At 45.9% G+C, this 15,873-nt stretch overlaps 1 protein-coding gene across 1 annotated transcript in view; it reads left to right on the top strand.

Moving 5' to 3' along the window:
- The window catches only part of DGKG (diacylglycerol kinase gamma), a 258,329-nt gene that overhangs the window by 216,596 nt on the left and 25,860 nt on the right, over positions 1 to 15,873 (top strand). Inside the window, exons 29-31 of the mRNA XM_027875364.1 lie at positions 10,898 to 11,018; positions 12,685 to 12,745; positions 15,099 to 15,230. Coding sequence (XP_027731165.1) covers positions 10,898 to 11,018; positions 12,685 to 12,745; positions 15,099 to 15,230 — 314 coding nt within the window. The remainder of the gene's footprint in view (positions 1 to 10,897; positions 11,019 to 12,684; positions 12,746 to 15,098; positions 15,231 to 15,873) is intronic.

Here is a 15,873-nt window from a genome sequence, read left to right as displayed (position 1 = left end):
ATGTTATTTAACTTAGAAGCAACAATACAGGGAGGACAGAGAAGTTGGGATCCACCCTTTAGTGGATCTTTTTTTGACCGTGGCTCCCCAGCTAGTTGTTTTGGATCTGGCAACACATCTCAGAACCTTCCTTGGGGAGCTCTAAGCAGGTAGCTGTTGAATCAGCCCCTCATTGGCCTCAGGGTGCCAGCAGAAAAGGGGCGTCCACCTGGGAGGGATTACTAAGCAACCTCTGTTCTCCTCTGCTTTAGCTGCTTTACACAAGGCCTCCCAGTCAGATGTGTCCTCAGCGTATCTTTTGAAACATCTATATCCTCTTACTTGTGCCAAATTATTAGCTTTTGTTGAGGAGTTAAGAGACCACGGAAGTGGTCAGCAAAGGAAAGCAGAGCCTGTAAGCTACCTTCTTCTTTCTCACTCTAAAAACAAAGGGGCCCAGTAGAATGAGCACTAGATTGGGAGTCAGAGGACCTGAATTCAAATATTGCCACCTACTATCTGTGACCATGGGCAAAACACTGAACCTCTCTAGAATTCTGTTTCCCTAGCTGTCAAATGAGAGGATTGGATTAGATTGCCCTCTGACGTCTTTCAGATCTAAATATATGACCCTATGATGCCCTCAGTTTGGGGACCATTTTCCCCATTCCATCCTTCATGGAGAAGCAAGATGGTGCCCCAATGGTGTTATATTGGACTTTAAACTTGCAGATTGGTTTCTTCGCTTTTTCTTCTCACTTTCTGTGTCATAGCTTGTCACACTTGGCACCAAGGTATAGTGGGAAGTGCCCTGGACAGGGAACCTAGATACAAATGGTGTCTTCCATGCTGATGACCCTGACCCTCGCTTGGCTAATCTATAATACGAAGGGTTTGCTTTAAATGATCGAGGAAGTCCCCTCCCGTTCTGACTCCTATGTGTCAGATGAAGTGCTCACAATTGACTGGTTCCTGACTTTATCAAAGAGAATCTCACCAATACTTGCCTTTCTAAGACAGGCTGGGGACTGAACCTATCCTGTTTCATCAGCATAGGGAATTCCCAGATGAGAAAAGTCCCTCTACCAAGGCGGATGAGTGTCTTCTCGGCTGCTTCAGTCTTTGTCCCCTGTGGCACTGAGAGATTCAGCAATTTACCAGGATCACATAGATAACACATGTCAGAATCAGGACTTGAACTCAGGTCTTGATGTCTCTCTATCCACAGCACCACTGTTCTCTTTCTAAGGTGAGGTGGGGAAGGTACTGCTAAGAAATAATTACAGAGCCCAGATCTCTCTGGGTGAGACCTTTCTGCATGTTTGCCTCAAAGGGTACCAGGGAATGCCCATTGATTGACTAATGTTCTACAGTCAGGGCACCCTCTCTCCATCTTTAACCCCTCTTCAGATAGGGTCCCTAAAGGAAAAGGGAGTTTCTTAGGAGAAAATTGCTTATGGGTGGCTCACTATTGGGTTCAGCAGTCATTTTTTGAGCAACTGCTTATTATGTGCAAGGCTTGGTGCTGGCTGCTGGAAATCTAAAAGGGAATAAAAAAGAGTTCCTGCCCTTAAGCAATTTATAGTCTGATAAGGGAGATAAAGGGGCAGCTAGGTGGTGCTGCGTGCTGCCGGGTATAGAGTGCTGGGCCTGAGTCAAGAAGACTCATCTTTGTGAGTTCAAATCCAGCCTCAGACACTTCTAGCTGTGTGAGCTTGAGCAAGTCACTGAGCAGTCACATCTGTTTACCTCAGTTTCCTCAGCTGTCAAATGAGCTGGAAAAGGCAATGGCAAATCACTCCAGTGTCTCTGCCAAGAAAACGCCAAATGGGGTCACGAAGAGGCGGACGCAACTGAAAAACAACTAAAAAGAACAAAGGAGATAAGAAAAGGAGAGGGCTAACCATGGAACAAGGCAGATTGTGCTAAACACCAGAATAAAGATGCTAGGGCACTTCAGTCTCCTGGCCTTGGAGTCAGGGGAGACCTGGGTTCAAATCCCACCTCTGACACCAGCTGTGTGAATGTAAGCAAGTCACTTAACCCCTCCGAGCCTCAGTCGCCTCATCTGTAAAATGAGGATAACAAGGCTTTCACTATCTGTCTCACAGCATTTGTGACAAGGAAAATGTTGGTAAACTTTAACGGAGTTTTCATCATAAGACTTCAAAAAAATCTTTTACCAACTCTGTGACCTCTGAAGCCCCTTCTAACTCCAAGTCTATGATTTCATGAACGTCCCTCTTTGTTGTTGTTAGTTTGTTTATACAGAGCCCGGGGACTGTCCCTAGGAAACAAGTGCTGTGTGCTCTGGAGATAGAAAGATCAGAATGAAACCGTCTCTGGCCTCAAGGTGCGTGCACCTCTGAAAGAACTCAGAGGAGACAGCGCGTGTTTGTGTGCATGGATGTATGCACATGTAAATCATGTAGATATATAGGTATATATCTGTACCATATCTCTATATACCGATATGTAAAGAGATACACACATGTACATATTTGCATGTATACATATTTATTAGAGGAATATGGACAGCTACGTGGTACAGTGGATGGAGTGCCAGGTCTAGAGTCAAGAAGATTCATCTTCATGAGTTCAAATCCAGCCTCAGACCCTTACTAGCCATGTGACCCTGGGCAAGTCACTTAACCCTGTTTGCCTCAGTTTCCTCATCTGTAAAAGGAGAGAAGGAAATTGCAAACCACTGCAGTATCTTTGCCAAGGAAGCCCCAAATGAGGTCATGAAGAGTCCGATGTGACTGACAACAGCTGAACAATGACAAATAAATACATAAATAAAGTGTGTGTGTGTGTGTGTGTATGTGTGTATGGAAGAGCCATCTCCCTTCCTTATATGCATATGTGTGTGTGTGTGCATCTATCTACTTACCTAAGCATAGAAGGAAAAGAGATGGCCCTATTCCTTTGCTAAACAGGACTCAAAAACAAGTCCCATTTCTGTTCTTTACATGTCATAGTAACTATGCTTTATGTTCAAATGGTCATTAGCAACTGGGCCCTGGCAGGCTGACTGATTTGAATAAGCCCTAGGAGAAAACCTGAAATAAACCAAAACCAAGGTGTAGGTGAGGCCAAACGCAAGACGTATTCAGGCAATTAGAGAGGAATGCTGTCACAATTGGACCATGTCCAACTGCATAGAATTGAGGGCTCTTGGTATCAAACTTGGCACTCTGGTAACATAAGTGAATGTTCAAAGGAAGAAGAAGCCACATTAGAACAGAGGCAATCGTGAAAGGCTTCATGGAAGAGGCATCGTGTGAGCTGAGCCTTGGATTTCAACAAGTGGAACTAAGAGGAAAAGGGCAATCCATGTGTCCAGAATGGCAGAAAGTTCAAGCTGGAACCCTAGACGCCATCTGGGCCAACTCCCTCATTGAACAAAAGGCAGGAGTGAAAAAATGTGGATAATGCTTGAGGGAAGATGAGGTGCTCCGTTGGGATGGAGCACAGAGTATGTGAAGGGGAATTGTAGATAATTAGAGAAAGTATATTGAGGTATAACTGCAGCCTTGAATGTCAGGTTAAGGAATCTAGACTTTATGCAGCAGGCAGTAGAGGACCACTGAATGGTTTTTGAGTAGTGAGCGTATCATTTGAACTGTCCTTTTTGTTTTTTAAACTGGACCTGCCATTTCACCAGTGTGGGGAGCCCCCAGTAAGGAAATTCCCTGCACCAATGCAGACCAGCAACTACTCTGCAGCCTGGATTTGGAGAGATTCCTGGAACACTGGAATGCTAAGTGGGTCGTGCCACCAGCCCTCTGTGCATTAGCAAGATTAACTTGGCAAACGTTCTGTAGGATGGATTTGGGTGCATACGGAGAGAAGTGGAAAAAACAGCTGGAAAGCCTTTGGAATAGGCTAGGGGAGAAGTAACAAAGGCCCGACCTAGAGGGAAGATGAAAACCAAGGCTGTGGCTTGTCGCCTTCTGCCCTTTCCATCTTTTTACACATTACTCCCTTCTGAGAACTTGGTTCTCCTTACAATCTCCCACTCGATCCCCCATCTTCCATCTCTATCTCCCACGTGTTTGCACTCACTGTCCCTGGTGCCTAGAATAAGAGCATTTGTTATATTTTTATTATATATTTATCCCTCCTCACCTTCATTTTTGGTGCCTCCTTCCCCACCCTCCTTATGTAACACCTGTGCAATTTCAATCCAGCTACACTTAACATTTATGTTGTATTTTTTAATGTCTTCTCTTTCCCTATTACGGTTTATACTTTTGTATGTATTTGTCATCTTCCCTATTCGACTGTAAGCACTATGAGGGCAGGGCAGGGCAGGGGCAGGTCTTTTTCTGTGTGTCTTTACATCCCCAGTGCCTGGCCACAGTGCCTTGTTGATTAATGCTTGTTGATGGATTTCAATACCTAGTTCCCTTTAAGAATCAGCAGGAGCATTCATTACCTCCTACCTGATTTCCTTTCCTGATTTCCTGATTTCCTTTTCTGATTTCCATCCCCCCTAGCTCCCTCGGGCCCTTCCTCTCCAAATCACTGTATATCTACAGTTCCTAGGCCCCGGGCTCATTATTCCAACCCACAGACCAGGAAACAAAAAAGATAATTCCTCCATTTGATCATTCTCCATGCACACTCAGTTCCACCCCAGCCAATTAAAGGCCTTGTTATCACCATACAGTAAGCCCACAGGGAAAAAGTCTGGATGGGGGGGGGAGTTCAAAGGCCCTTGGGACATTTCAGGAAACAGGTTCCTGAACCCTGGAGCATCCAATATAAATATAAATCTGGGATACATTTAGAGACCACAATGGAGCCCCTTGTGAGAGCAGGCTTCCTGGGCTGTGGGGTATACAAGAATCCCCTTTGTAACATACCCTCCAATGGTCATCTAGCTTCTACTTGAAGAGGATCACAGAGCATGTACTCTGAGGACGGGGCCCTTACTGGCCAGTGTCCACATTACAGTCATTTCGCATGTGTAGTCTTCCCTAATAGAAGGTAAGCACCTCGAGGGCAGGTACTATCTTTGTACCTCCAACCCTGCACGGTGTCATTGAGGCAAATGCCTCAGCCCCTTGGGCCTCAGTTTGCTACCACCATTGACAAAGGGCCAGTGGGTCAGAGGGTCTGAATGGAACAGGAATTCTGAGTTCCTTCATGAAAGAGATGGAGGAAGAGGGTCGATGTCTAGCCAGGAAATAGAAAAAAAAAGGACAGACATTGGCAGGAAAGTTAGGGAAAGGGCACCTGGTGAGTCAGGGTCAGGCCCTCGGTTGCCCAGAGGGGCTCTGAATAATTCACACCACTTGATTCTTTGGAGGCTCCTGATAGAAACTGCTGCCTCTATAATCTCTGCTTCTCCTCCTCCTCTTCCTCCATCCCCCAATAGCTGCCCGGCAGCCGCATCACTGTTCTGGAATGAGCAGGAGAAATGCATTTCCAAGTCTCTGATTCTATGATCTCATCTTCCATATGCCATCTTGTTGATTACTGGCGATGTTTCGCCCACCACCCTGTGATGTGGGTGCCAATGACTCCTAGTGTTTTACTAAGATGGAAACTCCAGATTCTCATCAATATATAGCTAGGTAATAAATACAACAGGGAGATGGCACCGTCTGCCAAACCACACACTAAGTCATTAGTAGCTGAGCTAGAAGAAGATCCCAGGAGATGGGGTGTTCTGTTCTTTGTCTCCACCCGAAGAGGTTAGTTATCAAGAGGAGCCAGGCCAGAAGATGTCCTGGCCCCTGACTGCCATCCCAGAGATGGGACAGCAATGAAAAACTAATCTGGCACGTACATGCCAAAAGAAACTTTGCCTTCCCCAATGACGGGGGCAGCAGGGCACTGTGGGAAGGACCCTGGGAGTAGAGACAAGAGAACTGGGTTCAGATCCTTCTTTGCTACTCACTACCCATGTAACCTTGGGCAAGTTACTGATCCTCTCTGGGCCTCAGTTTCCTCATCAGTAGAAGGAGGAAGTCAGGCCAGATGACTTCTAGGATCTTTTCCAGCTCAAAGCCTATCTTTCTGTGAGAGATTGTAACCTCTAGGCTTCCACCCAAGCAATGTGTAGAAAGTGGAGAGAGGAAGATTTAGGGTTGATGTATGGAAAATCTTCCTAACCATTGGAGTGATCCAAAAGTGGAATGGACAGCTTCAAGAGGTTGTGGGCTTCCCCTCACTGGAGGTGATCCTCTTCAAGGAGAGACTAGATGACCATTGTAGAGTATAGTACAAAGGGGATTCTTGTATACCCCACAGCCCAGGAAGCATCCTCTCAGGAGCTCCATTCCGGGCTCTAAATGTACCCCAGATTTATATTTATACATGAGGGGGTAAGGGAGCCTGACTCCAAAGAAGGTGGTCAGGTACTCTCTCTCCTTTCCCCCAAAATGTGGGTAATCAAATCCCTTCTAGAAAAAATTCTAAGCAAGTATATATTTCCTCTACCACATCAACTTCTAAAAACATCTCAGAGGCACACATGGACAGAAAGAGAAACATAAAACATCTCCTTAGCCTATTAAACTAATTCTATGCCCAAGGAAGGCAAAGACATCTTGGTGGACAAGTTGAACAGATGTTTTCTATCTACACGTAACTCAGCCCTGCTCTGTCCAACAACTCGTCATGGCCATTTCTCCTTCCCATTTGGGCTTCACTTTCTTTTTCCCTTCAACAGTAGGATCTTCCTGGCAATGGTAGGAGTCATCTCCAAGAACCTTCCCCACTCTGGTCAGCAGATACCTGATTCTGGACATCTGGAACTCTTGACCTGCAAGGTTACCACTAAATCTGGAAACGCCCATTTCTCAGGATTACTGGTCACGTAGCATAAGAAACAGGCAGAAGAAGGCAGTCAGGGACCCGAGGTCCCACCTTAGACTAACAGACAAGGAGGCAGGTCATCATTGCCACACACTTCTTAAACAAGTTGGGTCAGGGGAAATAAATCTTCTCCCTCCTTGCTGGAAGCTCAAGGGAGAAAGCCCTAGAAAAGAATCCCAAATAAGAGATGGGGTCATTTCTCATTGATTATTTCCACCTGCTCATTGTGGGTGTTCTCCCCCCCCCCCACCCACCCACCCAAGGCTCTGTCCTGGGCACTCTTCTTCCTCTATGGTCGCTCAGTGACTGCGTCAGCTCCCATGGATTCAATTATCATCTCTAGGCAGAGGATTCTCAGATCTATTTATCCAGCCCTAATCTCTCTTGACTCATCTCACAGCTCCTAATGCGTCTTATACATCTCAAACTGGATGTCCCATAGAGATCTTAAACATAAGATGTCCCAAATTAAACTCCTTATCTTCACACACGCCCCACACCCTCCCTTCTTCCTGATGTCCCTGTCATGGTCAGGGTTAGCACCTCTCAGTCACCCAGGTTCACAACCTGGGTGTCCTCTCATCTCCCGGCTCTCACCCCACCCTCCACCATAACCAGCCTGCTGCCACGTCCTGTGGATTTGACCTTCGTAATAGCTCTCATATTCCCCTTCTTTCCTGACACTGCTCTCAGCCTGGTGCAGACCCTCATCACCTCACCTGGTCCATTGGAATGGCCTCAAGGCCCCCCAACTCCAGTCCATCCCCCACTCGCTATGGAAGTGATCTTCCTAAAGTGCAGGTGTGACTACGTCACTCTCTTATTCAGTAAACTCCAGGGGGCCCCGATCACCACCAGGATCAAATGTAAAATCGTCTGTTTGGCTTTCGGAACCACCCATAGCCTGGCCGCTTTCCATCTTTCCGATCTTCTTACACCTCACTCCCTGAATGCACGCCACCATCCAGTAACTGGCCTGGTTGCTACTCCTCAAACAAGACACTCCACCTTCTGATTCTGTGCATCCCAATGCCTGGAATTCACTCCCTCCTCATCTCTGCCTCCTGGCTTCCCTGGCTTCTTTCAAGACTCGCTTAAAAGCCTGCTTTCTGTAAGAAGCCTTTCTCCAAACCCCTTAGTGCCTCACAGATTATTTTCAATTATCCAGTAGTTGCTTGCAAATTTTCTTCGCCTTTAATTCTCCTCCCTATCTTAGATTGTAAACTACTTGAGGGCAGGGACTGTTTTTGTCTTTCTTTGTATCCTCCACCCTTAGCACAGTGCCTGGCACATCCACTTAATACATGTCTATTGATTTGAATTCTCTGCTTCTCTTCCTTGACCTCTCCTCTCCCTCCTCTCTCTTCTCCTCCTTCTTCCCTCGCCCTCTACCCTCCTCTCCCTACCTCTCATCTCCTTTCTTCTCTCCTATCTTCTTCCTTCTCCTCCCTCTTTCCCCTAATCCTCTACTGTCTTCTTTCCTCTCTTCCTTTCCTCTCCCTCTCTCTCCTCCCCTCTCCTGCCTTCTTCCTTCTCTCTCTTCAATGTATCCTTGAATATTGAGGTAGTCTCTGAATGTCTCAGTAAGTTCTTCCAAATGCTGATTCAAATCTCTTTGTTCAGCTTTGTTCAAAGGGGAACTAATTAAATTACTGGAGGTTTAGACATTCATTGTTCACTGGCTCAGAATTCCTTCAGAGAGCCAAAGGCTTTCTACTAAACAAGCTTTTCTCCTTTCATGATTTCTTATAATGATGGGAGTTTCTCAAGCCACTGCAGGTGGGGGGTGCAAAAGGGGAGGGAAGAGAAGAACTGGAAGAGAAAGAAAAGGCAAATCAAAGGAATGAGGAAGGCTGCCCAGTGATCCTAGGAAAGACCAGCTAAATTTGTCACCCAAAAATGCCCATCAAACATGAATTGGTCAATCTGTAGATCGGGCCAACGCTGATGTGTCTGTGGTCAGCATAATAATTTTTTTTTAACTATCTTCATTAAGTTTAACTATCTTTATTAAGAACTCTGGGGACAGCTATTGAGGAAGTATTGTTTGATTGGTTTTTAGTCAATAAAAGAAGGGCAAACACAAGCATTGTCCGGCTAACCAAACCCTAACTCACTTCCCCTTCCTTGGCAGCCACTGACTACTGTGGCTCTGATAAATCTACATTAGAATGGAAGCTGACCTCCACATTACACCTTCTCACCATCATAGGGTCTCCCTGAGCTGGACCCAGGCAGGATTGGGGTTGAGCACTGGGGTCGGTGCTGAGGGAGCTGGACCACCTACAGGAAGGGTCTTTTGTCTCATGCTTCTTTGTCCAGTTATGCCCTCTGGAACATCCTGCCTGGGAGATAGCCCCTATAGACCCGTTCTCATTAGTACTTCCTGAGGTACAACCTCCCATCCAAGCCCCATATGTAAGTGTATAACAGTAATGGACAACATGCCCCAAATACTCCCTGGGCTACCTTTCCTTACCCTGTTCCCTGAAAGTCCTCCCTCCTCATCTTCTCCTATTGAATTCCTACCTATCCTTTAAAATATAATTTAAATGCTACCTCCTCCAGGAAGGCCTCTCTGACTCCCCTGTCAGTCACTGGAGAGGGGGGTTGGGTCAATGTATACAGCATGCACAACACAGACACTTTTAAGGAATTTTCCTGCTCTGTTGCTTTGGGCTCAGAGTTTCAGAAGAAGTCAGGTTGTAAGGTTCCATCTCTCTGCCTGAAACCAACCAACCTTCAACTCCAGTGACGCCCTCACAAGGAAAACATTCTAGCATGTTGCAAACCACCAGGAAGTCTTCGAAGAAGGGAGGCTTCCAGATGTGTATGTGAAGGTTGCTTGCCAACATGGGAATTCACTGATCCTACTCAGTAGAGAAGAAAGGGCAGAAATGGGTCATTAGTCTCTTCTCAGTTTCTCTTTTTTCCAGGGTACTGCTACTACACAACACAGGGGCTTTTCTGATCAATCAATCCACAAGCATTTATTACTAAGTGCCTACTATGTGCTAGGGGGCACACAGTGGATTGAGTGTTGGACCTGGAGTCAGGAAGATTCATCTTACTAGCTGTGTGACCCTGGGCAAGTCACTTAACCTTGTTTGCCTCATTTTCCTCATCTGTAAAATGAGCTAGAGAAGGAAATGGCAAACCATTCCAGTATCTCTTCCAAGAAAACCCCAAATGGGGTCACGAGAAGATGGACACTTCTGAAACAACTAAACAACAACAAAAACTCCATGCTTGGTACTACAGATTCAAAGACAAAATGAGAAGGTCCCTGCCCTCAAAGAGTTTACCGTCTAACGGACTGCCCAATTGCTAGTGCCCTCCCCCACAAAGAAGCTTTTGCATATTAACTTTTCTGAATACATTTCTAGCATATAGTAGGTACCTACTAAGAGCTGGTTGATGGGTTGGTTAATTGATTAATAAAATGTTTAGTAAAAGGCTAAAAATATGAAAGAACAAGAGAAAATTTCTGCTGAAGAAGCAAAGAGGCTTTGCTGGACTCTGGTTGGCAATCCTGGGACAAGATCCTTTGGGATGGCAAGTTTTCCATTCCAATGGGCCATGGTCTATGTCTGTTGTACTCTGAAATTGACATTCCATCTCCCTATACCTTCACGAATTTCCTAGGCTGCTCTCTCCTCATCTCCATTTCTATGAATCCCTAGCTCCATTCAAATCTCTGTTCAAATACCTCCTAAATAAGGCCTTTCTCCAACCTCCTAATTGTAAGCACTCCCCACTCTACTCCCCCAAAATGAGTTATTTTGTGTTCATGTAGTGTATTCATATTTACTTAACTGCTTTTTTTTTTCTCTAAGCAGAATGCAAGCTCCTTAACAGGCAGGAACTGTTTTGTTTCCAATCTTTCTCTCTCCAATACCTGCCATGTTGCCTGGTCCCATGGGTGCTTAATTTGCTTGTTGAATGAACCAATAGAATGTAAGCTCCTTAAAGGCAGGAGCAATTGTGGTTTGGTCTTTGTTCCTCCAGTGCCGAGGACGCTGCCTGGCACGTAGTTGACATTTAACTGAATTTTGAAGTGATGTTTGGACACTTCCATGTTCCACAGACTTCAGTGACCATCTTCTAGAAGTGGTGGGACTGGAGGGAGCCATGGAGATGGGGCAAATCTACACTGGACTGAAGAATGCTGGGAAGAGGCTGGCTCAGTGCACCTCGGTTACTATCAGGTATTTGGCCCCATTGCAAAGTAGACTCAGAGGGTTTCACCTCCTACAAAAGACTTGCTGATTACTACAGAGAAATCTTGGGAGGGGGGAGGAGAAGAGGGTGTTGTTTCCATGTATTCTAGTTAATATCAATAAAGAAAACACTGTAAGCTCCATGAGGGCAGGCATTGTGTTAGAAAGATAGCCCTATGACTAGCCACTATTAATTCCTGCTGGCATAGTATCTAGACCTCCAAAAATGGCTGACTGACTGACTGACTTTCTCTCTCCCCTCTCTCCTCTCTCCTCTCTCCCTCCCTTCCTCCCTCCTTCTCTCTCTCTCTCTCTCTTCCTCCCTCCCTCCCTGCCTTTCTCTGTTCCTTCCCCTCTCCATGTACATATCTCCCTTTTTCTCTATCTCTCATCTCTCTCTCTCTCTTCCTTTCCTTCTCAGTCTCTGATTCTGTCTCTGTCTTTCTGTCTCTGTCTATCTCAAACTCACCAAACGCAAGTCCCTAGGGCTGTCACATGCCACTGATTAAGGTGCTTAAAAAAGCTTCCCTCCTCTTTCTTCAGTAAACTCATATCCAGGAGAAGGCTTTGACTCTGTACTGGCATCCCAATTCTTCCTTTATTCTTTTAGTAATCTCAGTCTACTCCCAGATGGCCCTCTTTTCTCCAGATCCAGTTCTTGCCTTCTAAAGCAGCAGTTCTTAAATTTGGGGGGCCTCAGGACCCTTTTACAATCTAAAAAATTATTGAGAACTCCTCCCAAAGAGTTTTTGTTTATGTGGATTGTAAGTATTGATATTTACCATTGTATAAATGTAAAATCTTAATATTGTGCAAAAATAGTTTTGAACTCAAGGGCCCCTGAAAGGGTCCAGGGACTCATTGGGGGCCCTGGACCCCATGTTGAGCACCATTGTTCTTGATATGGCATCCTTTCCTGGAACTAGGAAGTCATTCAGGAAACTCTTGGATTGACAAATGTAAGAACAGGCAGAATCAGGCGAAATCAGAGCCAACGTATGTTTTATACAAACCAGAGATATTACCTCACTGACATTATCTAACCTATCACTCATCATAGAACTGAGGCTCCCTCACCTTGCATAACTGAAGGAGCTGTAGTATCTGGCAGGAATCCTGGGTTGAACCAAAAACCCATTTCCCATCCCACTCCCTTCAAGGTAAGTTCCTTGAAAGTGCCCTCAGGAACAGCACCCTACCTTCCTCCATTTGGCCTTTGGAGACTCATAGACTCAGGGAATCATAGGTCGAGAGCTGTCTAGACCAATTACATCCTTCCAGAGCAGGGGAAACTGAAGCCCAGGGATGCTGAGTGATGCTACCATAGAATTCCAGATCTAGAGCTGGAAAAGATGTCAAAGGCAAACCCCCTCAATTTACAAAGGAGGAAACTGGGGCTCAGGGCAGTCAGATAATGTATCCAAGACCACACAGGTGGAATTTGAACCCAGATGCCTTGATTCCATATCCTGAGCTCTTTGCCCTGTCTTACCCTGACAACTGCTCCAGTTCCTATGAATGGCCCAACTGTCTCTAGATAGTCAAGGGCAAGCTTTTACATTTCATACATTTCCCACACCTAACTTCATTATTACCCTTACTACAAAAACTCACTGTTCTTCTCTTTTATTGTTGCTGTTGTTCTGGGTTCTAGGACAACCAAGATGTTGCCTATGCAAGTGGATGGGGAGCCCTGGCTACAGGCACCCTGCACGGTGAGTGGGGTCCATCTTTGACACTGGCCAGAGGAGCTGTCCCCCTGGCCTCCAGTGACCACCGATTTGCTGAGCAGAAAACAAGCTTACAGTAAGACGTGGCAAGATTATCAGGACACGCTTAAAATGAAATGATCAAATAAAGAAACCTTAAAGTCAGAGGAGACCTCAGAGGTCCCACAGTACATCCCCACACACAACACAGGAAACTTCGAAAAACTGCTTCCCTCTGATCTCAGCCAGCTAGTCCTAATTTGTCATCTGAATCTACACGGAATTAATGTGCTCCATATAGGGGAGAGAGAAATCTTCATCCCTGGGTTTCTCCAAGTCTTTATTCTTTCACCCAATCGATGATTTAATCAATCTACAAACAGTTATTAAGAGTCTATCATTTGCTAAAAGTCAGTATGCCCTTTCATGACCTACCACCAGTGGAGGACCAAATGAATCCTAAAGGGATTTTATCCTCTGGGGCCACATAGAACCCATGGAATCCCTCTTCCATGGAAGAGTGTTTCAAAACCTTGAAGACCGTGTCCCTCCCAAGCCTTCTGTTCTGCAGACCAGGCATTCCTCATTCCCTCGATCAATGCTGATGTAGCACCATCTCGTGTACCTTGGCCATTCAAATTGTGCTCTTCCCCATAGACACGAGATGCCTCAACCTACTGGCCAGAATGGAAAGAATATATTCCAGGTGTGATCAGACTGGGGTGGGGGGGTAGGTGAGGGAGGGAAGGAGTATAAAGAAACTGTCACCTCCTTGGGTTTCTTTTCACATGAACTATTTGGTTTTGCTTTCCTTTTATTTTGAAATCAATTTTATTTTAAATTCTGAATTTTCTCCTTCCCACCTCCCCCTCTCCTACCCACTGAGAAAGCAAGAAAAACAAAACAATTATAAATACATATAGCCAAGCAAAACAAATTCCCACATTAACTGCATATATTTTGTGTGTATATATGTGCATACACACATACACATACATACAGACGGGGCAGCAAGGTGGTCAGTGGATGAAGCGCTGGCCTGGAGTCTGGAAGATCTGAGTTCAAATCCAACCTCAGACTCTTACTAGCTGTGTGACCTTGGGCAAGTTGTTTAACCCCTATTTGCCTCAGTTCCTCCTCTGTAAAATGGGAGAAGGAAATGGCAAACCACTCCAGTATCTTTGCCAAGAAAACCCCACAGACAAGTCCATGGGGTCACAAAGAGTCAGACACTACTAAATGACCAAACAAATATATGTATATATGTATGTGTACATACACATATACATATAGACATAGACACACATACATATATGTGTACAAGTATGTATATGTATACAGGTGTGTGTATATGTGTATTTGTTTATGTGTGTGTGTGTGTGTGTGTGTATGTATCTTCAGTCTGTATTCTGAATTCATTGGTGCATTTTGTCAGGAGTCCTCTGGAATTGTCCTTGTTCACTGTGCCTATCAGAGCTCCTAACCCCACACTCTTCTCCCTGGCCTCCCAAGCCCTCTATTGCCCCACTCATCTCCCTCATCTCAGCCTCAACATGGATATTGTTCATTCCTGTCTCTGGGACTCTGCCCCATTCTAGCTGGCGGCTTTCCCTTTTCACTGCCAGTTATTTTCTTTTCCTTCCTCTAAAACCTATCTAAAAACTCACCCCTCCAGAAGATTCTCTCCACTCCCACCCCTTCATCCTTTGGAGTGACTTAATTTACCTGGAATTTGAACAGGCAATGAGAAGAGCCCTGGGTCTGGAATAAGAAAGCACGGATTCAAATCTTTGTCACTTACTACCTGTGTTCCTTCAGACAAGCGACATCACCCTCCTCGGTCTCAGTTTCTTCATTTGTAAAAATAAGGATGGATCAGGGTCCCTCCCTGTCCTAGATTCTCTGGTCCTATGTGAGACCTTGGGCAAGTCACTGCAATCCCTGAGGCCTCAGTTTCTTGACAATGAGGGGGTTGGACTTTGAGGTCCTTTTCAGCCCTGCATCTGAGATCCCATGGATAGAGGGGCTTTGGTCCCATATTGCTCTAAGCCAACGTGAAACTGAGGTTCCCACCTGACCGTGAGATACCTGGTACATCCTTCAAACTTCTGCCCAGCCAGGCCCATTTATCAGGGGCCTGGTGTTGTTACAGAAAACATATGGACCTGTCAATACGTCCAGGGTTCTTGTCCTTGCGTTTCCACTTGCTAGCTGTGTGACCTTGGCCAAGCTTCCCCATCTGTGAAGTGGGTGGGTTTGATCTGGTCATCCCAAAGTTCCCTCCCAACTCCAACTATCTCTGAGGCTATGAATAGCAAGGACACGAGACAGGTGCAAGCGGCTCTCCATGTGTGGGAAGCTCCTACCTCTCTTGGCATTTCTGCCCATCACCGCCAGCACTGCCAAATCTGTCCTGCCCAGAGCCAAGTCGCCTGTTCTGAAGCTGGTCAAGGGCAACTCTCATTCTGGAAGGGAGCCCTCAGCCAGCATGGTGCGTGGTACAACAGGAAAAGAAGAAAAGGGCGTTCTGGAGTCAGATGGACTTGGGTTCAGATTCTAGCTCCGCCATTTTGATGTGTGACCTTGGCCAATTTATTCCCCCCTGGGAGCCTCAGTTTTCTCCTTTGTAAAATGAAAGGATAGAACTCAGTTACCTCTAAAGTCCTGTGCAGCTGATCCTGCGGTCCTGAGGATCCTAAGAAACTGAGGCCCCGAGTGTTGAAGTGACTGACCCACAATCACGGATGGGTTTGAGGCAAGATTTGAACCCAGGCCTTCTTGATTCCATGCCTAGCCCTTTATCTACTGCATCACACTGTGTCTCTGTTGGGCATGGGCTAAATGGCTCCTTCCAGCTCCTTGTTCTCTCTCTCTCCCTCTCTCTCTCCCTCTCTGTCTCCCTCTCTCTCTCCCTCCCTGTCTCTCTCTCTGTCTCTCCCTCTCTCTCTTTCTCTCTCTCTCTCTCCCTCTCTGTCTCCCTCTCTCTCTCTCTCTCTCCCCCTCTCTGTCTCCCTCTCTCTGCCTCTCTCTCTCTCTGTCTCTGTCTCTCTGTCTCCCTCTCTCCCTCCCTGTCTCTCTGTCTCTCTGTCTCTCTCTCTCCCTCCCTCTCTCTCTTTCTCTCTCTCTCTCTCTCT

The sequence above is a fragment of the Vombatus ursinus genome, unplaced genomic scaffold (assembly GCF_900497805.2).
Source record: "Vombatus ursinus unplaced genomic scaffold, bare-nosed wombat genome assembly UNPS02014808.1, whole genome shotgun sequence".
Classification (NCBI taxonomy): domain Eukaryota; kingdom Metazoa; phylum Chordata; class Mammalia; order Diprotodontia; family Vombatidae; genus Vombatus; species Vombatus ursinus.
Note: the sequence above shows the minus strand (reverse complement) of the source record. Positions and strands in the feature narration are given on the sequence as shown.